Raw genomic sequence first — 26,810 nt, 5'->3', positions numbered from 1 at the left:
TCCTGCGTGTTAAAAATTATCTGTTATGACTTTCACTCTTCCTTGCTATTTTGAGGCTGTTTAAATGTGTGGATGTATAAAATACTATTTTAAAAAACCCTGAATGAGGAAAGGTGTTATTTTACAACTAATTTTGTTCCTGTTAAGGGTTTCCAGGAGGACATCCTCGTGCTTTGGGGAACATGTTTAGGAATGACACTGGTTTAACACTGGACTGATGGCATCACGTCAGGGGTACAGGCAGAGGGAGGAGGCAGTCACACTCTGGTGTTAGTGAAGATCACAGGGAGGAATAAAAGTGTCACAGTCACAAAAACTGTGGGGTTTGTGACATTATTCTCACTTATTTAGCTGGGAAAAGACCTAAATGTGATAATTCTATACTTTGTGCTGGAACTGAAAGGCCTTGGGAATGGCAGTGATTAAATTATGCCCCAGTGTAATAGTGGCCTTTTTGTTCTAAGCTGTCTGAAATGTGATTCCTGTCTGAAAACTAAGGGTATAAAAACTATATGTCTTCTATTTCTCACCCAGTTATGTTAGAAAACTCAGTTACAATTAAAGTCTGGAACATGGTTTTTCCTGAAGTGTCAGGTTTGCAAATTAAGTCTATGGTCTGAAATTCAAGCCGTGTCTTTTCTTGTTAAATCACTAGTGAGTTGGTGGGGAAATCAGTAGGACAAATACATTCTTAGTTTCCTTATTATTTCTAAATTATAGACTGCCTTTTTTTTTTTTTCTTTTTTAAGCAGCCATGAAATACTGTTGCCAGACTGAATGGAGGAACTGAGGACACAATTCATCAGGCAGTCTGCAGATTAAATGTATGCAGAGTGAGAGCACAGGGTAAATAAACGTCGTTATGGTTTGTGGAGGAGTAGTATGAAATAAATCTTTTTGTTGGTGAAACCACGCTGTATACTTAGAAAATACCAAAGAGTTTGTCTCCTGTAAGAAGATGCCAGTTTAAATTAAAACCACTTTTAATCCAGCCCTGGGATTTGTTTGGGTATTTGTAACCAGAAGAGCTGACTCCAACATATGGGATGTGTACTGGGTAATGCATTCTGGGGACATTATAAGAATACTGTGACATTAGCAGTGCATTCATAGTGGCTTTCCTCAAAACTTTGGGATCACTAGGGAATAAATGTGTTCTCTATCCCAAGGTGCCCCCTGGACATGGGCTCTGGTTTAATTCACCTGTGAAGGAACAGAAATATTTGCAGTGAAGGCATCACTGCCAGCATTACCCAGCCTTCAAAAGGAACTCGGTTGTATTTTCCTGCCAAAACAAGTAAAAGCTGAGCTGGTCAGTTGAGATTTTATGGTGGAATTCTGAAGTCTTAACTCCTTTCATGCTTCTGAATGCCCAGGGGCCAGGGCTTTGAATGGGGCAGGTTTGAAACTCATCTCCTTGTGGCTTTTAAACCATTTCCTGTAACACCTGACACCATCCAGGGAGAAGGAACCTGTGGTATGAAAAGTGTCTTCCATGTCCAAAATACATATATATTTGTTTGCATCAGCTAGTTTAGTAAATCTAAACTAAATGATGACTTGCCATTTCATTTGCAGTTTTTAGGCCTGTTCTGCTGCTCCATGTGCAGGGATATTTGTGATTTACAGGATTGTGGGGTACGTGGTGAGGTCTGGTGGTTGCTGGGGGAGTGTTGTCCTTGATTCAGGCCGTGGAAAAAGCAATTCCTGCTTTCTGTGTCAGCTGAGTTCTGGGCAGGTGTTCACCTGGAGCCTGGAGATGGTCTCAGGGGAGACTTGGTGTGTTTGGGTTTGTGCTCCCCCCTCACAGTGGTTTTGTCTGTGCCCCCTTTGTAATCAGGGCACCACTTACTCCTGGTGGCCTTTTGTTGGGTTTGTTTTTATTTGAGGTCTTTGGCTGTTTTTCTCAAGCCTAAAATATCTTTTCCAGCACGGATTACGTGTCCTGGTGTATTTTTCTCAGCTGCAGGAGTGGTGTCCTGCTGTGTTTGTGGCGTTTGACCAACAGGGAATGGTGACAATCAGTGCTTTGCCACCAAGGACCTGCAGGAGGGACTGTGCCAGTGGGAACCTCTTGGATAGAGCAGGTTGTGATTAAAACTCCTAGTTATTGGTGCAGGGATGTCCTTACTAGGCATGACCACTGGCACAGTGGTTGGTCACCAGTACAGCTCTCCTGCAGCACTTTATGATGTAATAAAGGATGTATGTTAGAAGCCCATGTTTTCTGTTGTTTGTTGGTTTTTTTGTTTTGTTTTGTTTTGTTTTGTTTGTTTTGTTTTGTTTTGTTTTGACAGAAGGAAATGAAAATGTTCTTTTTTTCTGTCAGTTTCTGTGAGGAAGTGAAATAATGAAATAGTGAAGTCTCCTCCCCACCCTCCACAAAAACTGGGGAAATACAGTTGAGCCATTAGGAGAAGAGAGGATCTTTAGTTACGCTTAATTTTTTAACTTCGCAAAAGAAATTATCTCTGGAACTAAAGCCTTTGGAATTTAACTGAGAAGATACAAGTGTTGATTGAATAATTATCCATCATCTTAGGCTGGGAGGACCTGATTGGATACATGAGGTAAAAGTAAATCAGGGGAAAAGTCTACTTTCTGCCTGTATTAATAAATAAATAAGCTTAATTTTTAGAGTAAAATGTGTATTTTAGATTACTAAAACTTAATTACCCTGTGAAATGGAAAGGCTCTGACATTACAGAGGCAGTGACATGGGGTTCCTGGTAGTGTTTTAACTTCTCTGTTCCTGAGCTGGGTGGGTGGTTATTTCTGGAAAATACAAATTCATTATAAATTCTGCTTATTTTGTCTTTTTATTCATAACTTTTTAAGCAAAAGATTTGTGTGCTTGGTGGGGCAAGAGACAACCATTAAACAACTGAATGACAGAGATCAGTAACTTGAAAACAGGTAAAGTTTCTCAAAAGGGAAACACCAGAGTGGATCATTGTAGATCAGGGTGGAGGTCTGTGCGTTGACTTCTGCTGTTGGTACAACCTGCTCTTCCCTTTTGCTTTTTTACCCATTAAAATAAACTCTTCATTTCAAAGCCTTTGCCAAAACCTGTTCATGATTGAAACTGCCAAGAGTGTTTATTTGACAACACAGCAATTTCTACACCAAATTAGGTATAAAATATTTTTAGTCTATGTTTTGCAGTTTGTAAATCCATAGCATTACATTATTTAAATTTTGAGGAGGGGAAAACCCTTATTTACCTTTTCATTTGCCTCACAACTGATAGGAAAAGAAAAACAGGACTGAATTTCTTCCCCCTCCATCTCCTGCTGCTGTTGATGAGCACAGAGGGAACCACCTTCCCCTGCCCTTCTGAGTTAATTTCGGATAAATCTTCTTCTTACCCTTTGCCAACCAGCTTGTAATTTGAAAGATGTGTTCCTGCCTGTTCCTTTTGCCTCTCAGACTGCTTATCTGGCTTTTTTTAGTTGTACTCTGTAACCTCACCTTTATTCCTTCTTTTCTGCCAGGCAGGAGCTGCCTGTGCTGTAAAAAGGGGCAGCTTGGACCGGCGTTGTCTCTCAAACTCTCTGTTTGTGACAGGCTGCCAAGAGGTTCTCATTTTGACAGTTGATCCAGTTTTCTCAACCTTTTGTCACAAGAGACAATAGACATTTTTTTCTTTTATTTCTGTCTAAAAGCCTTTAGTTGTCTTACCTACTGGTTTGACATAATAGCATAAACCCTGTTTTTATGTGAGCAAACCCAAATGCTTGTTCCAAGACCTTTTCTATATTTTAAAGGTTAGACTGTATCCGTATAACCATTATCAATATGATTTTTAAAAAATTGATACAGTTTATAAAACACACCTGGCACAAATGGAGCTTTATATCTGCACTGGTGCTTTTGAAGAAGTTTAAAATATTTCTTCTCCAGAAGAATTGGCATCAGCATTACTTTACCCACAGCAGGGAATGTTGTGGGTTTGCTGATTTATTCTAGTGAACTTGCTGTGAGTAGTTACACTGATTCAAACACAATTTATAGAGAGGAAAAATTAAGAGTAATAATGAGCCAAGGAAACAGAACTGCTGATTTTTTTCTAAATTTTTAAATAACTGAGTAAGCAGACACAGGTTTTTTATAGCCATGTGCAGTTTGTGACAGTGCAGTTGCACTTACTGTAATACCATAAACAATAATTTAAATTGCTGAAGGATTAAATAGGAGCAATGAAATCCTAAGTAGGGAATCCACTAAACCCCCCAGGTTTTTAGAGTAATTATTTTAGTTGACGAGAGAGGATAGAAAATGCAAATCTAATACTTCACATTTTTCACCCCTAATATGGAAAACTTCCTTTAGCAGGCTTGAATCTTACTCTTGTATAGGGTACAAGGTCACAAGTCTTTGTAACAGGCTGGTCAATCAGACTTAAATGGCCACATTTTAATCTGCTAAGCTCATTAGAGAAACAACACTGTGTCACTGTAGTTAAGTTTGTCACAAATTTCAGTGTAACCTCTCTCACACTTATCCGTGGTGGAGGTTACATCAATTTAGGCTTGAATTTATCAGAAAAATGATATTGTTCCAGATTTCATTTATTTTAAAGCTCTGTGTTTCTATTTTTTAAAAACCCCCTCATGCTTATGAGAATTTAATAAAGTTTTTACTTTCACTGTTGGAAACCTGTCCTCTCTTCCCAAGGCAGATGGATTTGGACATAGTGAAGTTCTTTTTTATTTCTGAGAGAAAGATCTATGCACTTAATTTAATTCCCTGGATACTCAGTTAGCTTTCCATCAGGGCTTATATGTTAAAACAATGTTTTTATGGATATGAAATTTCTCACGTGACCTTTAGCAAAAAGGCCACAAACTGAATAGCAAAATGTAGCTGAAAGGCTTTTGTGCTGTGATATAAAAATATAAGCAACACCAAAACACACTCTTGGATGCTTTAACAAAATAGTAAATGTTAGTGATTCAATTAATAAGTTAAAAATCACTATTTCAAGACAGCTACAGGGAGAAGAAAGGTGCTTTGAAGCAGTAGTGATTTTCTGCAAGCACTTTTGTTAGCCAGGTTGCTTTGCCTTCAGCTTTGTCCTGTTGTTTTTCCAATGCTGGTTCATTTTGCAAGTGATGTGAGCAGGTAAGGATGTGAAAATAAACACTTGGGAGTTCCTGTTTTGTATATTGATTTATTTTATTTGCCTTAATTGCAGCAGCATTTGTTTAAATATTTGCTAACTGATACAGCTCCTGTACATGGCAGAGATGGATTATGAGGGAAAGTATCCTGAAGGTGCTTCTCTCTGTCTGTTAACAACATATGGAGCAGGATGAGGACAGTTCTGTCACTGGAGTTATTCAATAAAAATGGTTTTCCAGCATCTGTCAGGTTTGGGGAGACAAGAAACACACTTTTGGTCAAATAGGTCTGCGAACATGTCTGATTTCTGGAAGGAAAAGGGAGAATCTGTCTCTTGGTTATGGGAGGGAAAGGTGCTGAGCACTATTTATGGTTCCAGTGTGTGGGGAAAATACAGTATTAGATAAATTGGATTCAAATTTGCAGGAGAAATAAGGGTGGAAGAGCTGGTTTTGGTCTGAGCAAAATGGTTGCAAGAACACGCAGCCTTCCTAAGCGAATTTCTTCGTTGGTGTTTCAAAACTTAACCACAGTTTTAATGTGTGGCTGAATTTAATTTGCATTTGTGTAGCTTTGCTTGTGTTTGTTATCTTATCTTCATCATTCTTTAATCTTTTTCTTCTCATTTTCGTGCTTACATCTGCGTTTTCTGCTTAAACAATTGTGTGTTCCCTTTCCCAGACTTTTTTCCTGTACGTGTGTGTTGTTGAACTGGGTGCCATGCACTTGATGTTGATTTTGAATGCTTCCCTTTCTTTTCCCTCATCTGCCCTTTCATTTTCTCTGCTTTTATTTGGCTTGTGAATATCATGTAATAAGGAGGGGGGATATTTACAAGTAATTACAAGCAGGGTATTATGTAGAGCTCTGGGTCAGTGGATCTGGCCTCCTGAATAATGAGATTGGATGGGGAGATCAAAACATTCCTGAGTCACTAAATTGGAATTGCCAGTTGCAACAGAAAGCAAGGGAGTGAACCCTGGGGATGAAGTGCTGGGCTGGCTCAGAGCTGGCAGGGAGGATGCACTGGGGAAGGCAGGATGCGGAGTAACTGGCACGGGTTCCTCGTGTACTTTGATTTTATAAGAAGTAGTTTCCTTTGGAGTTTATTTTTGTCTTGTTTGATTATTTTCAGCTGTAAATCAGGCTGCCTGCTCTTAGAGAAATGTATTGGCATAGCTGAAAGACTGAAGAAGTATGGCTGCTTGCATCCAGATTAAGATAATACTTTGCTATATATATCTTGAGTTCTGTATGTGGATGGTTATTATATATGTATATGTGCTGTAAAAAATGATCTTTTCTGCTGATGGAGTTTTGATGAGGCCTGGGCCAGAATCTTGTGTTTGAACCTTCTGTTCACAGATCATTGTATGTTATTTATGCTATTACGTGCCAAATTCTGACTTTAGTAGGATAGCTCATTTTGTCAAAGTATATTTGTCTCCTAAGTACATTTGAACTTTGCTTTTTTTCTTCTGTTCCACTCCTATATTTCTATCTGTGTACATCCATAAATTGAACATAATTTAGCTGGTTCTCAGTTTGGCTGTCAAACATCTAAGGTTGCTGTTTGAAACAGAATCAGTGGTACAATTAAAGATGTTCTTGATCTAAGTATGAAGCCATAATTCTGGTTGCCAACCCCATTAACCATCTGCAGCTTTCTGTAGATGCTTAAAAAATATTCCTTTTGTGGATTGCTTTGCAGTGAAGGAAGCAGCGGGCAGGAAACATGGGAGCTTTTATAGCTTCACAAAACAGGTTGTTTTTCCTTGGAGAGGTAGTCCACCCTCTAGTATTGCACACACTCTGAGTGGGGAATTTTAACTCTCTGCCTTTCGTTTTTCAGGAAAAGTCCTTTGCCAGTACCTATAAAGGAACTAAACAGATCCATTAACAGTAAGCTGATTATTGAGTTGTTGGTTGGTTCATTCATACCCACTTAGTGATGTGCTGCTGGATCAAGCAGCTTCTTACAGATGGCACCAAACAACTGCTGTGGGCAGCAATGCCAGCAGCTCACTGGGTGTATTCCCAACATCTCTGTTCACCACACTAAAACCTTCCAGTGTGTGAAAGGCCTAATTATTAATTCAATGGGGAGTTTATTTCTCGAGTGCATTCAGAACTTGTTGTTTGGAAGCTGTTGAAAGGGTTTAGATGATGATAAAGTGATGGCTTGCCAGGAAAAAGCTGCTCTGAAGTTCCACTCATGAGGTTTATTGTTCAACCATTCAATGCACAAGTGACTTTGGGATTGATGATGAGGGTTTAGATGTGTCCTGTACCTGCTTAATAGGAAAGATATTTTAATCTGTTGCAGTGATTTTTTCCTTAAATTTTTTCCACAGCATCATATAGCATTTCCTAGGCTCCTCTTCTCCACTTACTCTCTTATTTCCATGTGATCCCTGATCTGGAGTGATCTGTCTGACTTTGCCTTGACCGCTGAAAGACTGAGCATGTGTTGCTGGGTCATCTCAGGTTCTCTCCCTCCTTGTACATTGAAATGAGACTTGTTTCTGCCTTGAGTGATCTGCTTCAGGATGGGGGAATGTGAATGGAATGAAACCTCTGTTTCCTTGATGGAAATCTGTCCTGGCAGAAGGAGCTGGTGCTGCTCCTCAGAGCAGGCTCTGTGCTGGCTGCTCCAGTGCCAGAGCTCGGGGTCTGCTGTGTGAGCTAAGCTGCTTTAGCAGTCCCTCTCTAACATGACACATTGTCAAGACTTGAAAAACACTCCTCTCTCGTTCCCAGCACAGGTATTTCACAAAGGCCTAAGTTGAAAAAGCCCAAAGTCTTAAACTGATAATGTTTATTAGGTTTTCTGTGCACCTGGGTGTGTTTCTTTCAAGTGGTGAAAAATTGGGGGAAAGAGACTGAAGCTACAGATAAAAGCATAGAGCCCTCTAATCTATGCTTTTAAGTATTTGTCACTGACAGTTAGTCAGTTCTAAAGACAAGTATTTACATTGTGGGGACTTACTGTGTATAAATATTGATGAAACACTTGTGTGTTTTTACTGTCCAGTAATGTGATGATAATTTTTCAATGAACCCTCAGCCTAAGAGTTGGTGAACAATTTACTTTGCTTTTGTTTTGTCTTTAGGAGATTCAGTTTTAGAAGTGTGTGAAGGCTGTTACCACTTAGAATACTCGAACTAAACACCAGGTAAGTTCTGGATTTCTTTATTTCTTGTAGCTTCTCATTTAAATGCAAAATATCGCCGAGGAAACAAAGTTCAAAGTTTCCTATAGAAATCTCTTAGTACCTCAGGAAGCCAAACCTAAAACACCCCATATTTTTAGTGGTAACACAATCTTGTATATGCTTCTCTCCTCTCCCCTTTACAAATGTTTTTTTTCACCCTTGAAAAATACCAGATTGTGAGAACGACTCTAAATGACTCTGAGACAGATGGACAGGATGTGGAGGCCAGTGGTGCTTTTTCCTTTTTTGTGATAAATCAATATTTACTGAAGTGTTCTCTGGCTCAGTGTTTTTATTTAGAATTTTACTAATGAATACTGGTTGAGATAGAATAATTCAGTTAAAGATTAATGCCTGTAGTTAATTTTCTGCACTGCAAATCTTTGAAAAGCTGGAATCACAACTTTAACTGACAATATATTTTACCACATAGTCAGTTAGCAGCAAGGCTTTGTGGAATACAAATCTTTCCTAAAATACTCCAGTGCTTCCTAAAGTTCTAAAATAAAGCATCAACTAGACATAATTTTTGTAAGAGCTGGCAAAACATTGTTTCCAAGCTGGACTCTTTAATCATCTACTGATATGCTCTTAAAGCTGTAATTGCAGAGGGTTTGACAGCATTACTGGTAGTTTGTGTTAGAGACACGTGCAGGGCTGAAAAGCCACCTCCTCCTGCCCAGCACTCCCAGCAGGGCTTTGAGTCTGTGTCATTTCTCCTGCTTCTTATATGTCCCTTTTGGGGATTTCTTTATTCTCCATGTTATTGGTGATGTTTTGGAAGACTGGGAGGCTGTTTTGTTCTGGGTTCAACCAAACTCCTTTGCAAAGGAGAATATCTGTTAACGTTAATGACCTCCCCTTATCCTGTGTCCAGTGGGTGAGTATCACTTACCTTGTCAGGAGGAGGTGGATTTTCTCCTTTACAGTGGGATTTCACTTTCTGGAACAGCTGTTGACAGCCAGATTCCCCACACTGAGGATAGTTCACTGCAATGCTGTGAGCAGCACATGTGTACAGGTCTGTGTATTGGCACAGACATTCATGGTGTGATTTTATTTGGTTTTTTAGGAATTTAGACTGATGAATATACAGACATTAAAAAAATTAGAATTCTGGTGAAGAGTGTGCACCAATGTCCTGCTCTAGTAGTATTTTTAAAGTTCACATTGTTTGGTTTCCTCTGCCCCTTCTGATTTTGATCAGTGGAGCTGAGCAGCCACAACTCCTTCCTGAAGCAGTCATTCCTCCAGCGAGGAAATTCAAGGGAGCTGCTGTGCCTGTGTGACTTACACGGGTGGAGGTGGGAAAAGTGGTATTTCAGGCAATGTGGTACTTCACAGTTTCCAGAGGTTTGTTGCTCAATGCTTCAACCTTGGAGTGAAATGAGAAGTACTGCTGTTAGTCTGCTTCCAGAGGCTAATGGCACTGAAATATTGTGGATGTTGTTCATGGAATTAGCCCTCCATCCCTTTATTTCAGGGTAGTTCTTCCTAGCAGAGATTTAACAGTGGCTGTTCGGTGTTGTTTCAAGCAAATTCTCCCTTGAGTGACCAGTGCTGGTACCTCCACCCACAGCCCTGTTGCACAGCTCCACACATTTTCTTGGAAAAATCAATATCCCCCTTGCTGCCCCCTTCCAGTGAAATTCTTTGCAGCATCTTGTAGCAGGTCAGGTGGAGTTTTAGTCCTCCCTCTCTTCTTCTGGCCACTGGATCCGTTGTCACCCTTTTCAGTGCAGGCATTCTTTGGGATGCTCTGTGAGTATTTAATTCCCTAAACTGGTAGAGAACTGTTCATTTTTTTTTTCTTGGCTGTAGTAACACTTTGCCATTTTAATGAGTTAAATACAACTTCCAAAAGAGTCAGCAGTCTTGGCAGAAACTAAAGTATTACTGGTTTCATGAACCTTGATGGGATCCTTTTGGGAAGCTGAAAAGAAAATTAGTCTTTGTAAGATTGAACTGACATAGATGTATTTAGAATGTTAAGGCTGGCTTCCATAAAAACCTCTCAGGTTTAACCTGAGTCTTCTCAGTGAGGTAGTACCAGTTATATTTACCTGGTCCTACTGTGGAAGCAGCTGCCTGTTGTGGTAAAGCTGACTAAGGCAGGATATTTTGGTACACAGATAGTTAAACACTCTGCTGGTTAATCCAGGAGATTACCTTTCTCCAGAGCCTTCCCAGAGAAGCCTCTTCAGGGCATCCAGCTTGGTTAGAATACAGAGCAGGGAGCAGATGGCTTCTTGCTGCTGAACACAACTGTTTTTAAAAACACAGGGCAGCTTTCAGGATTGTGAATTAGAGCCACGTGTGAAAACAGCAGGAGAGATGATACCCCGGTTTATGAAGCACTCGGAACTTAAATAACTTGCACCTTTATTGTCTGTTTCGTATTTAAAAAAGCCAAAGGTTGCATTCCTAGTAATAATACTCCTCTGTTCCCTTAAATAACAAGCTTCCCAGATGAATTCCCATCACCACCTTGTCCTCCACTCTCCTGCCAAGCTCGAGGTGTGCATTTCACACCAGTTTGGAGAAATAAGTGCTAACACCCCGTTACACCTAGCTGTGGATCCCCTGGACTGTTCAGATGGAAGCAATTAAGGATGCAGCAGTGTGGAATTGTCTTCCTGTGCCTGCAGACTGATAGATACCACCTGGGTCAAACTGAATTCATTTTTATTAAACAAATTTGCCCTAATTTAGCAGTGGAGATTTTGTTAATCGGAACAGGGTGTATGGCTGTGATCTGCAGCTTCTGTCACCAAGGGCATGTTGGATTGATGTTACAGGAAGCTTGTTGTGCTTAAACAGAGCTGCAGACTTTAAACAGCACAAATGCTGTAATGCCCTGGAAGCTCCCATTTGAAGCAATATCTTCTTTGGGAGGGCTAACTAACATGTAAGATTCCAATCAGGATGCTTTTTTCCCTTCCTTCCGACTTCAGAGGTCCCTGTCCAAGAGCAGTAGTGACAGACACTCCTTGGCTGGGAGCTGCTGGTGGGGGACTGGTGTGATGGAGCTGCAGGGAGGTGCCCAGGAGGGTGTGAAGTGATGGTCGTGGAGCAGCAGGAGCTGTGCAGGGAGCCAGGACAGCAGTGGGAGCAGGCTGGTGTGATTAGATAGATTACCAGAGAGATGTCAGGATCATCGGTCTTTGACCTCAGCTCCAGGATGGAGGGGGCTGGGAGGCTCCCAGTGGGAAAAGGCTGGCCTGGAGGGTTGTGCCTGCTGTGTGCCCGGGTGTGGGGTTTCGTTCCTGAAATACGCTTTTCCTTTCACTGAATCAGATTATGCCTGAAAAGTGAGTTGTTTGTATTGTGTCTTGCAGCACTCAGTAATTTCCTCCCATACGGAGAGCTTTTGGTACTGAACAGTGTCCTTGAAAAGAAAATTCTCTCCTTATCCACACATTCACCTTCCAGATTTGGGGTACAGTTTGAATTCTTAACCAGAGCATTAGAGTTTAGACCTTTTATTATCAATAGTAATAATTTATATCTTCCTATTAGGCTGGTTTGTATTAAACTTGGTAGAATTGCCAAAGACTTCTTGAAGGAGATTAGATGAGAGTTTGGTTTAGGTGGTGTATTCCAGTTAAAACAACTGGACGTGGAGCAGAGTGTTAAATGAATGTGGAGTTGGAGAGGCCAAATGTGGGAGAGAATGAGCAGCAGGGTCTGAGCCGAACAAGACAGTGGTAACATGTCTGTCCACATCCTTGTCACCTGGTCACCCTTGTGTGGGTGGGACAATTCCCATCTGTTGGTAGAAGCAGAGCTGTGGTTCTGTGAGGTGTGAGGTCACAGCTCCACCCAGGCAGCACAGGGGGGGATGTCTGAGAGCGTTGCTTTCAGCCAGCCTTGGGAAAGCTGGAGTTATTAAGTTTGTTATATAAGACATAGGGTTAATTTAGAAAAGTCTGGTGCTTTAAATATCTTTTTCAAAGGCTGCATAATCTGGTGTAGGCTAATTGTAATGACATAATCCAAAAATAGCCAATAGTCTTTTCTTGGATGCTCATCCTGGCTGCAGTTCTGCAGCTAAAGAACAGCAAAGCTGATCTCCTCAGGATGGGAGGGGACATAACCAGATCTGTCCCTGCCATGGCACAGGGGACACCTCTGGGGTCTGCTGTGTTTGGATGTAGAGCAGGAGGTTAATCCATGTTCAAGTAGCATGGGTTTAACTAGAATGCATGTTAAATATTGGATCCTGAACTTTAAATTACAAGAGGGGAGATCTCCATCTGTCCTCATGGGATGCACAGGCCTGGGCACACTGGACTTGTCCTAAGGATTCTGTTTGACCTGGTGTCAGTGATAAGATGGGGGATTGGAGTTTGGGAGGTGTGGGGAGGTTTGGGTTTTTTTGTTAAAATCTAATTCATTGTTTTTGTAGATATTACCACAAATAATCTTCTTTCTTAATCTGAATATTAAGAAGTGTCTTTAGGGATGTGTTATGCAGTACATAGCTATAGCTGTACCTCAGCTGTTGATTTGGGCTTTTTGGAAAGAAGAGTTGAATATACACAGTGTTGATTCGGGATGCCTGGTGTTGTGCTGAAAATGTAGTAGTTGTTTTCACTGGTAATTCACTGAGTTTTGTAACTTTTTACCTTCCACATGTGTGAAGAGCCATTCAGAGCACATTTAAACCTTATAAAAGCTGAATTTTCACATGCAAACCCTGGTTTTAAGGATGTTTTGATTCATGAGATCTGTTTTATTCTTTGTTTAAGCGTTTTTTAATCTTATTGTTTTGGCAGGGGCCGGTTCTCTCCTCAGGTTAGCTCAAGATGGCAGACCAGAGGCAACGCTCGCTCTCTACCTCTGGGGAATCCCTATACCACGTGCTGGGGCTGGACAAAAATGCCACTTCAGATGATATCAAAAAGTCTTACAGGTAAAAGTTCGAGTTTTACACCTGTCCCAGTAGCACAGATGGCTTTATTTCAGTATTCAACAGATGGTCTATTTACACAGGGGCCTGAGCTGGTATATTTAGACCTTTTGCAAGAAAAATATGTTAGAAAAACAGGTGAAAACTTGGTTGCTTCTTGCAAAACTTGGCGTGAAAATGTGCTTAGGCTTTTAAATTTTTCCATCTAAATTCTCAATTTCCATCTAAATTTGCGAGCTAAATTCTCAAATATGCAGTGTCATTCTGAAAGGTCTGTTTAAAGTTGAATAGAATTTTAAGACAGTGTGGTCAGAGTTAAACTCTTCCTGTTAGGCAGCCTTGTGTCTGGTTTAGAGGGAGCACAGATAGGCAGAACTGCCTTTTTCTCCATCATTTCCACTCGAGTGAGGTATAGATTAAAGATGGAAATAAGGATGTAAACTGAGTAGCAACACTTACTTTTTCCTAAAATTCCTTTCAAAATTCCCTATTCTTTGTGGAGTTACTAGTTTAAAAGAGGATTTTTTTCTTTATTTCTTTTTGTAAAGAGTTGGACACCTGAAATGGCTTCATATTGATCAGCTAATAACAGAAGAAATGTTCTGCAACATCCTCCCTTTCCATATTCCCTGACTAAATAAAAACAACAAAAAAAAAGAGTTCTGTAACATCCTCGCATTCCACATTCCCAAAAAATCTACTTAAATGCAATTGCTGCTCTGTGACAAGTGGCAGTGTGGATGGAATTACACTAGGGGTCAGCATCACCTTTCCATGAGGATATTCTTTAGCAAAATTGTTTTCTTTTAGTCTTCAACTTTTACCAAAACTTCTTCTCTTTCAAGGTTACATTTGTAATACCAGTGGCAACGACATAGTGAAGTCTAGGAATAAGCTAGGCCCCCAGATTCTCAAAAATTAGCTGTATGTTCCTAAAAATTTCAAGTGGAAGTTTGAATCAAGCAACTGGAAAATAATCTTACCTTCTTGGGGAAAAGACTGCAAGTTTTTCCTTTGGAGGAACAGCCCCACAAGGTCCTGGGGTGAACTGTAGCTGCTTCATACTTACCTGAACCTTCATCTCATCTTGTTTCCTCTGCTGCTCCTTTACAATCTTCAATCTGAACATCCTTTGCCGGCCTGGGGGCTCTGGGGTTTGTGTATGTGTAGGAAATGGGAAATGAAAATTATTTATCTATTGCAACCTGATTAAACCCTTTCCAGGTTTATAGAAGTTCCCTGTAATTATAAAAGCTGTGATTATTTCAGCCCTCCCTGAGGCTGGGGCACAAGTGGCAGCCATGGACGTTTTTCCCCTGAGCAGCATCGTGTGCAGTGGGACTGTTCCAGGGGCCATTCAGTTTTTCACATGCTGTGAGATACTTGCAGGCACATCCGAGGCACATCTTTATTTTATGTTCTGTCTAAACATTGCCCCACTGCAAAGCTGGTGTGGAATCCTCTGCAGGCTCCTCTTGTGTTTCTCAAAGGTGTGACTTTGTGGTACAAGAACCTTTTGTGGTGGAGAAGAGGCAGCCCAGAGTTCCGTGTCATTTTTGTACCGGGGAGCACATATTTTCTGTTTCTAAGGAGGTGCTTGCCCAGTAATTTCTGCTGGTTTCTGTAAATAGTCTGGGCCATGTGAGAACTATAACATTTATCAATGCTTAATCTGATTTTTTTGTTAGTTGTAAGAGATCTGGCCTGATTAGGGGAGGTGTACGTTGTGATTTCCTGATATCTCGAAACTCCGAAGCGTTTTCTATTCTAGCAAACCTTGAACTGAAAAGTACTTTGTTCCTGCACAGGAATTGGTGAATTAACCACAAGTGATCATCTGTTCTATTTTTGTGTTCAGACACTGCAGAAGCAGCAGTTCAGACACTGTTCAAGCAGCTTCTATTTACTCTTTGGTGCTATACCTTAGATTCGTGGTGTGGTTTTTTGCTGTAGCAGGAGCAAAACTTACTGGTGGAAATTGCTGGAGCTGAGGGTAAAAAAAAAAAAGCACAACTACTTTTCTTCAGTGTCTTTTTTTTTTCTGTTGGATTTCTGAGGGTCAAATCCAACAGTCTGAAGTCAATCCTGTGAGCTAAGCTAGACACTGCTGTAGCCCTTTGTTATCATCTAAGGAAGAATCATCAGGGAAGTTGAATCACAGATGAAGGAAACATGAAAGTCTCCCTTGCGTGGCAGGCTACGGAATTAAAAAAAAAAACTAACTAAAAAAAAAAAACCAGGAACCCAAATCCCAGTTTTTAATCTATAACGATCTCTTTTTTTTTTTTTTCCTTTCTGCAGGAAACTGGCATTGAAATATCATCCTGATAAAAACCCTGATAACCCAGAGGCGGCGGAAAAATTTAAAGAGATCAATAATGCCCACGCAATATTGACCGATGCCACAAAGAGGAACATTTACGATAAGTATGGGTCTCTGGGGCTCTATGTAGCAGAGCAGTTTGGTGAAGAAAATGTGAACACATACTTCGTGCTGTCCAGCTGGTGGGCAAAGGTAAATAAAAGGGCAGGGAAGTTATTCTGGGTTGGCACTGAAAGCTCTGTAAGAGCTCCATTTGATAACTGGTTTTGGTTTTTGGAAATTTGCTGTGTTTCTGACACCTGGTAATTAACCCTCTTCCTGCACTGTGATCTCTGGTTCAGAAGTGTTTTTCTATGATCTTTTGGTGATGCAGACCTAATACAAAGACTTATGTTACTAATTGAAGCTTCCATTCTTGTGGAATTAAAAGTGATGAGGATCTGGGGGGGTATTCTCTGGTAATATCTGCAAAATAGTTTTGCAAAATGAGTCCTGACTGTGAACTTGAGCTCACACAGAAGTCTGCTTACATTTCATTGCATGGGTGCATTTTTCTACCCTTTGCCAGCATTGCCTCCCTCTCTTGATTCCCCTAAGTAAGGAAATAGTTATATCACTGTGCTGGTTTGATATCTGTAAAATCATTTTTTTCAAACAATTGTACAGTGACCTACAGGGAGACTTTAATTTAGCCCCGTTGTCACTGTGATAAGCACCCAGCAGACCTGGCTCTCTTGGAGCTGCCTTGCTCATACTGGGAGCATCAAACCTCAGTGCCCTGAGCTCCCAGCCACGTCCACAGCCTTGGGCTGGTCCAAGTCCCTGCTGAAGGTACATCATGACCTGTGCATCAGCCAGCACAGGTCAGTCTGTATCAGGGATATTAATGCAAGCTACAGTCTGTTCTGAACTGTTGTGCCTCTGGATTTTAATACAGATGTAGTCTAAGACTGTATGTTCTTCCAGATGCAGCAGAATAAATAGTCCACTTAATCTAAATTGTAGGAATTCTTCAAGCAAACCAGGTTGTCAGTATTCACCTCCATGTAAAATGGGGAGAACCATAGTTTTGCACATAGTTTTAAATCTTTCTTGTTGATGAGGTAATAAAGCTGTAGCTGGTGAGTTCTGTCTCTGCACTGCTGTGTTTTTGCTCTCTGGTTCCATATCCAAGTCTCACAGACTCCATGGTCACGGTGCAGTAGGCACAGGTTATGACTGTTTCTGTGTTTTCTATCCCTTGCAGGCCTTGTTTGTGTTCTGTGGGCTCATCACAGCCTGCTACTGCTGCTGCTGTCTGTGCTGCTGCTGTAATTGTTGCTGTGGGAAGTGTAAACCGAAACCTCCCGAAGGCGAAGAGCAGGAATACTATGTCTCACCAGAGGACTTGGAGGCACAGTTGCAGTCAGATGAAAGGGGTAGGTGAAAACTGCTGCTGCTGGATGTCTGAGATAAGCATCAGTCCCTGCCAGTCCCATCAGTGAGCTGGTGGAGGGATCAGCACAGGTCTTGGGGTGTGGGTGATGAGCAGGGAGTGTTTGTGGCACTATGTGGGTGACGCTGACACCGGATATAGAGTTGCTGAAAACTCCCAGAGGGTCTTCACTGAACTTGATGGGATCAACTTCAGAGCAGTCAGTGACCATCATTCATCTTCCTTCCACATCTCTGGGGGTAACATATGGGCCAGATGTGTGATTGTAGCAAGGGGCTCTTGTACCCCGAAGGTTGGGGTTGTCAAGGCAGCTCGAACTGCATCAGGAGTTGGCACTGCTGCCCCGGTAGCTCTGTCTGACACTGTTCAGGTATAAAGCTCTTTCTGTAGAATTAAACCAATAGTTAAAAAAAATTGTAGAGCCTTGTGTAAGCTCTGATGACATTTTTAATGGGCACTGCTGAAGGTGGGTGAGGGTCAGCTGCCCTTACAGGGAGAAGGAAATATGATAAATATTCCACGTGTAGACTTGAGTCGAACGCTGTGTGTGCACTGAAAATCAGGGAATTAACATCACACTCTCAGAGCAGCGTGAAACTGTGTTATCAGAGCGTTGCAGGGAGATGTGACTTGTGCTTACCAAAACATACAGTGCTGTGTTTGTTCCTTGGTGTCCTAAGCCTTTTGTCTTCCCTTTTCAGAGGCCTCAGACGCACCTATTGTGATACAGCCAGCATCAGCCACAGAGACAACCCAGCTCACAGCTGACTCTCACCCCAGCTACCACACTGATGGATTTAATTAAGTTAAGGAAACACTGTCATTAGAATGGATAAAAAAAAAAAAATAAATACATGGCCAACTCAACACTAGAATCATGAACATTAGAAGTAGAGAATGGGGAGGGGGAATAATTCTGCCACAGTAAGAAGGCAGCTTTCCAACCTGCCGAAAATATTTTGTAATCCCTTCAGCCTTTTGTCACCTTTCAGTGTCGTATCTCGATGATACGTGAAGTGCTGTAGCATGCAGTATTTAAAGCAGTTTAGCTACGGTCTTATTTGTTTTCCTTTCTTTTGGTTTTTATTTCCCTGTTTGTTTTTTTTTTTGTATAGCATGTATGGAGTTATGTTCAATGTCTGTGGTGTAAAGTATTGAGTTGTCACAATATCAGTGCGATGGAGACATTCTGCATTTTAAGCAGCAGTACTGGCCTAAAAATTAGGTTCAAAAACCATCACAGAAGTCACTGTTCTTCTGTACAGCTGAGCTCTCAAAGACCTGTAAAAGTTGAGGATTTTCATTTGAGTGCAACAAACCGAGTCTTTCATTCCTCCTATTCCTGCGTTTTTATCTAAGCAAGTTTACAAAGCCAAGAACCAAAAAATGCCAGTCCTGCAGAGCTGGAGTCCTCTCTAATGCTGGTTTTCAGCTTAAATAAATCTACCTTGAAACATAAAAAGGGAGAGATGCCAATCTTTGAACAGTAAATTGAACAGCTCACTGTGCGTGAGGCGATCTCCAGTGACAATGGAACCAAAACCAACTGGGAATGGGCTCCTGTGGTGATGGCAGTGAGATTTTAACTCCAAGCACAATTCTGTTTTGGTTTGAGTTCAGTTGTTTTCCTGAAATGCTAAAGACCAAATAGTGCAGCTTTGTTTCTTGAATGCATGAGAATCTTAAAGTGAAACTGGTTAATTGGCTCTCACTGAGGAAGTGAGTAAAATGCAGGCAACATCAGAAGTGTTTTAAAAAATTGGTTTGTAAAAATTTGTTCTGATAATTTGAGATTTTAGTAGACAAATGGGGTATTACCTGTCTTTTTTTAAAGCTTTTGTAATACACTAACCCTTTAATTTTCTCATGAACGCCTTTGTGGAGTACTTAAATGGATTTTTAAGAACAAGCCACCTTTCTTTGTGTTTATATTGTATAATTTGCACATTGTCTTGCATTTAGATTTGTTTACACCAGTGTTTTTCTTTTCCTCAGAACAACTATGTGGAAACCACTGAAAGGTTTCCTGTTCTATTTTGAAACCAAATCAAGTCCAAATTCTACTCTAGTAAACCATGGTTTATTGAATTTAACTGTTAAAAAGGTATTTTAGGCAGCTGCTGAGTTGCTGGTGTATTTTGTTGTCAGTAATCCTGCTTTAGAGGATACAGAATCAGGATCTAGAACAGCTACAGAGAACCCACACTTGGCACTTTGAGCGGGTAATTACGGCCTCGTTAGTTTTTATCATTCTGCTTTTTATCACTCTGCTGTCCTTTGCACCCCCGTTTCTCTATTTTGTTTTTCCCCCTCTTTCTGTGGAGGGGCTGTTGGCACCTTCCCACTGTATCTGCTGCTCCAGGGGTTACCTGGGAGCAGCGTAAAGCTCTGTTGGTCTGTAGGAAAACCGCCAGGATAGGACGGGGACTCTCCTGCCAGAGAAGCATTTGGAATATATTTTCCCTCTGTCTTTGCATGAGCAGCAGTGATGTAACACATAAAATCCACCGTGAAACCCTGTTAAACAAGCTGGATAGGAGAAAATGTTCTTAACACGGTCTCAGTGCTCAGTGAGGGATGTTTGCACACTCAGACTTCGCTGTGGCTGCTGGTAGAAGCACGTTTGCCTGCATGGGAGCTTGGTGCAGATCAACATGCTTTTGGTACCACATCAGGCCCCCAAAATTCCAGAAAAACCCCATGACTTCTAACTAATGGCTTGATTTCAGTAGCACACTCCTTAAGTCATTTCTTCCTTGCCTGAGGTCCTTTTAGACCTGAAATGTGGTAGTTTACTGCAAGATACTTTTAACTTTTTCTGTCTTAGGTGGCCTTGAGGACATTTGAGTATGATTTGGCTTGAGGTCCTTATTTAATTAATGTCTTTGTTTGACCCCATGGAAGGAAAAGCAGATTTTAGGCTTACACCCAACTTTTGATGGTCCTTGTAGATTTTGCCTGAAGCCTGTTCTTGATGTAGAATCGCAGGCTGGAATATGCTTGGATATCTGTAGGCTTTGTCCCTAAACACTCGCTGGTTAAAATCGCCCTTGACCGTGCAAATTGTGTTCTTGGTAAAAAAAACTAAGGTGTTGGGGATTTTTGGCTTTGTAAATGAGTGTGGCTGATTGGAGAGAGCTGGTGAATGGGGAAGGGAGTTACAGTCCCTGTCCCCGCGTTCCTCTCGGTGGTAACACAAAGCTGGTTGTTGTGGAGCAGCTTTGCCCCACCTGCTGGGGGCTGGTTGTTGCTGTTAATTTGGAATAATCCTCTTATTTCTTAACCCCTCTGGGCTGTTTCCATTGTGGCTCCAAGGAGGTGTGGGATACACCTGGAGTCGCTCTGCAGGCTCCTGATGAACCAAAGTGTGGGCAGCACAAGTGTGAGGACCAGAGGCAGCACCATTATCCATGGGGAAAGATGACATCCAAGATAAATCTACAGTTTTAGTTCTTTGCTTAGCAAGGGATGAGTTTGGAGAGAGACTGCTTTCCTGTCAGTTGTCTGTGGGTGGTGTGTGAACAGGAAATTAGTCTGTTATGTGCCAGAGTGATGTTAGATGCTCCAAGGGAAACTACTCTGAGATCCCATTTACAGAGAATGATGGAAAAACATAATTCTACATGAATATTCATGTTTTTTGAAGCTGTTTAAAGTTCGCCAGTGTTACTGTCTAATCTCTTGACTTTAGGATTGTTGTGTATTAATGAAGTTCTTGAACTCTGTAAGGAAGTGATTTAAACATTCCTCCTTTAAAGCCAAAATCATGTAATTGGAAGATAAGTAGATTAATGCCCACTTTTCCCCTCTTGGAGGGAAGGTACAAGAGTACCCTGGGCTCTAACATGAGTTACACTTAAAAATGACCAAGTGGAATCCTAGTAAATGTAAAGTTATATTGGGAATCGTGTTTTAAAATCTGGTGGAGCAGCTCAGACAGGAGGTCTGAGCTTGGGCAGGTGGAGCTGCAGTGTCCCAGCACTGCGTCCCTGACCTGGCTTAGTGCAGAATGTTTCCCTCCAAAATCAAACCTGAGCACTGTCCATCTCTGTCCAACATCTTGCCAGAATCAAAACTTGAGCTTGGATTTTATTTATTTATTTGTTTCTTTAAAGTTGTATCATTTGTACGAGTTGCCTGAGCCCTCCGTTTTCAGTCGTTCCGCCAGCTCCGTCCAGCTCCTCCAACCTCTCCAGCACTGATTTCCTTAGCACTTGTAGCTCCATCAGGATGAATCCTATCTGGAGAGCTGGTGTTCAGGACCACTGACTTTATCCCTGAGCTGTGTTGCATGGAGAGTCATTCCTAGCTTAGGCTGAGGAGGGAAAGCTGCTGCTGAGAGCACTCGGGTGCTGTCTGTCCCTCACGGTGTGTGGAACTGCTGGAGAAGGAGGTGCTGGATCTGCCCTGCCCGTCCTCCCTGGGGATGGGGGCATCCCCAATGCACTGTACTGGAGGGGCATTGCAGCCCTTAAATGCCAGTCTCATTTTGTTAGTGATTTTTGTAGGAAATTCTTAAATATTTATCTGTATATAAATTTATGTAAGCCTCGGTGGCGTCCCGTAGGGTGTCGGTTTCTGCTGGTCCCATGCAGTGACGTTTTAGAGAAATGTTCCCTTTTTAGTCTTCTTTTTAGATTTGTAAGCTTTTTAAACTGCTTTAGATATTAGCACTCCTAGTGTTCTTACAGTGGGATGCTCTTGGAGGTTTGGAGGAGCAGAACTGAGGAGTGCTTGGGCACAGAAACACCCAGTCCTGCAGCAGGGCTGCGGTCAGGGCAGTGCAACTCTCCAACCCCCATCCTGTCAGCCTGGAAACACCCTCACACAGGTGTAACCAGGGCAGGAGCCTGATGGAAAAGCTGTTCCTGTCCCATCCACGAGACGATTGTGTGGTGTGGCGGGACACCAGTGCACTTTGGGGGGCTGTACCAGGGCGTTTGTACCACACACACTCCGTGAGAGAGGCACCTGCTTCTCTCACCTACTTTGTGCCCTTCGTCTGTCCCTGTGCCCTTCAGTCTTTTGCCATTTCTGGATAATTTAGGAGATTTGTGCTGCAGGTTTTTTGTACCCAGTGTACCTGTATCTTGGCATCATGTTTAACAGGTGACCCCAGCAGGGTGGTCAGGGCAGCGTTTGCAGCCCCCACCTCGTGTTAATAATTCTGGATGGTGTTTAAATGCGCGTTAATCTCGGAGCACTGAGCTGTAACCCCCCAGTACTCGTGTTTGTAGTGTCAGGTTGGTATAAACTTCACATGCTTCATCATCTGGTGCCGCTTCTCTGTGTTCTAGTGGAAATCATCTAGTTTGTAGTGTCTCATTGCACCAACAGCTGCTTAAAATCTCTCGAAAGAATCATAACCGGTAGCTCACCAGGTGGCAGGAAATTTGTCAGTGTTCAGCTCCCACAAGATCCGTTGTCTGCTCCATGAACTGCCTTGGGAGACTTACTGGGACTATCTGGGACTCGGCAAGACTGCAATTCCCGTGTCCTTCTAAGAAGATGCTTTCTTTACGAGGAGAAGCCGCGGGAAGGAACCTGGCTGTCCTTGATGTTTGCACAAGCCAAATGCCAGAAATCTGGAAGACAAACTTTCATTATGCCAATGTTACATGCACAGTTGATTTTGGTATTAAAAGGATAGATGCTGGAAATTTCTGGTGGTTATATATATATATATATATATGTATATGTATAGAGGAAGCTCTTATATAAACTGGCTGTTCATTCCCGAGTGCCATTGTCTTCTCTGCTCCCTCTCCCCACAGCCAGCCCTGTGGGTGTGCTCTTGCAGTCTGTGAGCGGTTGCTTGTCAAACCATTCCAAAAATTTAAGAATCTGCTTGAATTCCATGAGCTGCCCCTTGTCCTGGCCCCCTTTGCCATCTCCAGCTTTCCTTTGGAGGAGAGAAGAGAGACCTGGCAGAGGGCACAGGGGCAGCTCTGGAGTGACTTGGACTCGTGCAGCTGGTCCGTGGGGTGTTCAGATGTGGTCGATGTGCTCATCACTGGAGCTGTGATAGAACACATTGATTTGGGGTTTTTCCCTAGTTTTCACCACGTTGGACTCCCCGGAGCGGGGCTGGGTGAGCTCACAGAGCAAGGTCCACCCTGTGCTGAGAGCTGTGGGCTGCAGCATCACGCGTGTGTATGTATGTATATATGCACATATGTATATATTTATACAACAGGTGTGCACCTAGGACTTGCTGCTGGTTTTAATTTGGTGATAAAAATGTGAAATTTGGCTCAAAGTACTGCTCTGAACTCAGCCAGACAAGTGGAAGGTGTGTTCCTCTTTTGTGCTTCTTTCCTCTCAGCTGCAGGGAAACCCAAACCAGACCCATAGGGTCAAGGGACTGCTGAGGACACGGAGCCTGTTGTATAAATAAATGGGTCACACAAGTGGGAGAAGCACCTTCTGCTCCCCACACTCTGCTCGGGTGAGTTCCCACGTGAGCAGTGTGGTGTGTTTGCACGGCCGGGCACAGTCCCTCCGCTTGCACGTTGGTTCCGTAAGGACTTGGAGTTACTGAAATTCCTAAACCTGAAGCTGGCAGTGATCCATGTGAAGGCACAACAGTTGTGGCCAATGTACCTGTGAGTCCCACCACATCCCCTCTACACATGCTGGGTGGAGCTGCTGCCGCCCTCCTCCTCCCCCTCCTCCTCAGGCCGTTCCTTCCAGGGGCTGTTCCTGACATGCAGCACACCGGGGGTTCCTGCTTCACAGCAGAAATGGGGGAATACTGGGGAGATTTTTACTGCTGGCACCTCTGAAGTTCTGTTTGTGTCCATCATGGTTGATGAACTCCGAGTTTGCCAATTCCAAACGCGCTGTTTCCTTGCTGGATGCTGAGCCAGTCGCTGTCATTCCTTCCTCCCTCTCATCCCACTGTCGCCCGCCAGGCTGGGGCGGGGTGTGGATGGGTTGGTTGGTGTCACTGCTGACATCCCAGGCGGTTTATGTTCATTTTGCATGTGAGCAAGGCCCTGAACTGTGTAATTCCTCATGGGGTTTGGTTGTCCCGGCCTCCTTAGGGAGCCAGCGGGAGCTGAGGGCGCCGGGAGAGGCGCGTCTGCGTTTGCACTGCACTTCAACTCGGGTGGGGGGTGGGGGTAGGGGGAGCCCATCTTTAAAAAAGGAAAAAATAGTAAAAAAAAAAAAAAACCAAACAAAAAACCCAAACCCACCACAATCGAAGTATAAATGCATCTGAGAAGCAATTATAATATAGACATATATCTATTTTGTTATGTTACTAAAGGACCATACTTTGAGTTGTCTGTAAGTAGACGTGGCTGTCTGAACTTTGTGGATTGTAACACTCGATACTACTGAGCTCCTGTACATACCCGCAGCGACGGCAGAAGGAATTATTTTCTGTTTTAGCATGGTAATTTGTGTCTTGTATGTCCGAATATAAACTAAAATAAAGATTGCTAAGTTATCGGAAACCACTGTTGTAAAATAAATGTTTTCAATGCAGAAGTGCCCACCGGCTTTTTCTTTCCACATTTGCACCCTGGAAGTTGGTGCGAGAGGGAGGGACTGTGGGACACGGAGGGGCTGGAGGGGAGATGGGAGAGGTCACCTGTCCCCGGGATGGGCACACTGTGTGGAGTTGGGTGCAGAGTCCCTGGGGCAGGGAGTGTAGTTGCTCCCCTCTGCCCCTCCTGCACCTGCCATAGGGTCCCAGCTGGTTCTGAGCCTTAAAAGCCAAAGATCTTCATGTGGTGCAAGAGTCTGGCAGGTATTTGGGGTATAAGTGCAGGTTAGAGTTGTCAGGTGGGGTGGGAAATTGTTTCAGGGCTGGGGGCGGGAGATGTCTGACTGACTGCGGTAAAAATACCCTTTTTTGGAGAAGCTCAGGTTATTGGACAGTGGTTTTGCTCCTGGTGTCGCCAGCAGAGAGACTGAAGCAAAGATGAGCAGAAGATGTGCTGAGGGTGCTACAAGACTGATGGAAGCCAAGGTGGGAGCCAAGGCAGCACAGACCCATCCAGCCACCCAGGCCTGGGGGAATGCAGGGCTGCTCCTGCTGGGGGTGGCACCAGCATCTGTTCTGACCTGCACAGCTTCACTACGATCGTTCATTTTGGAAAGATGAGTTCCATGTTTGATGGAGGTGAGCAAAAAATCATCCTGTTTAAGTTTGGGGTTGTCTGGTCAGATGGGTCTGGTGGAGGGTTCCATGGCAGGGTGATGGAATGAGATGAGCTTTAAGGTTCTTTCCAACCCAAACCATTCTGGGATTCTGTGACATTGTGCTCTTGGGGATCACGGGAGCAAAATTTCGCCTGGAGGTGCTAAGGAAGTGCATGATGCAGTGGGTGGAGGATGCTGGAGCAGTCCAGCCAGTGTTTGGCTCATTGGCTGTGAGCTGCTGTGGCCTCACTTGGAAAAGGTGCTGGGGCAGAGCAGCCCCTCTGGAGAGGCAGGTGTGGGGTGCAGGGTCAGGCTAGGTTGGTGTCACAAAGCCAAGCCCAAGCTGCTCAACTTAGGCATGTGCTCCTTCCCGCTTCCCTGTGCTCCCATCTTGGCATGGTCTGATCCTTATCATGATTTCTGTCCTAACCCCACAAGTCTCCACTCCCTCACTGTCCCCTCTCCAATACCCCCAGGGTGGCAGAGGTCCTGTGCATCCCTGTGCCCACCCCAGTAAGTCAGCCAGGGCTGGGATGGCCGAGCTGGCCGTGGAGAGGGGATGTCGAGCTACCCCCTGTTTGCAGAGGGCCCCATGACACTTTCCCTCCTTCCACAGTGACAGTCAGTGCCTGGGAGCCCTCCCAGACCCCCTTCAGCCGCGTTGTGCCCAGCAGCAGACCCTGCACAGGCTGGGGTGGGAACAGCCGTTCCGAGCACGGGGCTGTGATTGCGGGAGGGGGATTGAGCCGCCGGGGAGGGGTGTGTGTGTCCGTGCCCCAGAGAGGACACAGAGTGGGGAGGGAGGGGACAAGGACCCCTTGGGGGGCCTGCAGTGCTCTTGCTGCCGATGCTTTACATGAATGCTCATCTTCCTCTGAGTGCTGCCAACCTCAAACCTTGTCCCAAATCCCCAGCTGCGACACGGCAAGGTGCAGACTTGCTGCGAAGCCGGGAAGCGGCGGCTCTCTGAGCCGTTCACAGGTATACTGGAGGAGGAGAAGCCCTGGCTGGGTCCCGGGGTGCAGCTCCCAGCCGGGGAGGCACAAGCCGCACCGCTCGGAGCTCTTTATGCTGTTGCTTTTCACCCAGGGATACATCTGGGATTGCTCCGGTGTTTGGGGGGAGACCTGGTTTGGTGATAGGTTCATGACGGGAGGAGGATGCATAAAAGTACAACAGCAGGGCAGGTACGAGGGTGACTTTAATGCACAACAGTGACACGCGGGACGCAGTGACAGGGACCCTGCCAGGCAAGGTGGGGGCTCCCTGGGCACGGCTGCAGCCCCCGGCATTCCCCCCGTTCTCTGCTGTGCCGTGGCGTCTCGCTGTGGGGTCGATCTCCTTCATTCCCCCCCTTCAGCGACCGTCCCTCATTTTCCTATACTCTGCAGCAAGAGCTTATTGCTGAGTGCCTTCTGGGCCAGTCTCTCCTCCCGGGACATCTCCAGGAACTCGCGCAGGAGGTGGAAGGTGAGATCCAACGAGTTGGGTTTGCCGTCTCGCCTCTTGCCGGTTTGCAGCGCCCGCGGGGCTCGGGGGGCCGGGGTGGGCTCTGCCCCGTGGAGCTGACACAGTCTTTGGGGCAGGGGATGGGCGGCAGGGACCGAGGGTCGCGGGGCGCCCATCCAGGGCTCCCAGGTGGCTTGG

General features: G+C 43.8%; 1 protein-coding gene across 5 annotated transcripts; it reads left to right on the top strand.

Moving 5' to 3' along the window:
- The first annotated feature begins 752 nt into the window (after positions 1-752).
- On the top strand, positions 753-24,508 carry DNAJC5 (DnaJ heat shock protein family (Hsp40) member C5). 5 transcript variants are annotated; one of them, XM_018073943.3, is made up of 7 exons: positions 2,343-2,570; positions 4,988-5,124; positions 8,238-8,300; positions 13,118-13,254; positions 15,553-15,766; positions 16,821-16,992; positions 17,711-24,508. In XM_018073943.3, exons 4-7 carry the CDS (start codon positions 13,148-13,150, stop codon positions 17,812-17,814), a joined length of 597 nt encoding a protein of 198 aa, XP_017929432.1. In that variant the 5' UTR covers positions 2,343-2,570; positions 4,988-5,124; positions 8,238-8,300; positions 13,118-13,147; the 3' UTR covers positions 17,815-24,508. The 5 variants fall into 5 exon arrangements, with proteins under 5 accessions (XP_008922658.1, XP_017929432.1, XP_017929433.1 ...); XM_008924410.4 differs by lacking the exons at positions 2,343-2,570; positions 4,988-5,124 and adding an exon at positions 753-824; XM_018073944.3 differs by lacking the exon at positions 4,988-5,124.
- Positions 24,509-26,810: the final 2,302 nt, after the last annotated feature.

Source organism: Manacus vitellinus, unplaced genomic scaffold (assembly GCF_001715985.3).
Source record: "Manacus vitellinus isolate BGI_N305 unplaced genomic scaffold, ASM171598v3 scaffold_26_pilon, whole genome shotgun sequence".
NCBI classification, from domain to species: Eukaryota; Metazoa; Chordata; class Aves; order Passeriformes; family Pipridae; genus Manacus; species Manacus vitellinus.
Note: the sequence above shows the minus strand (reverse complement) of the source record. Positions and strands in the feature narration are given on the sequence as shown.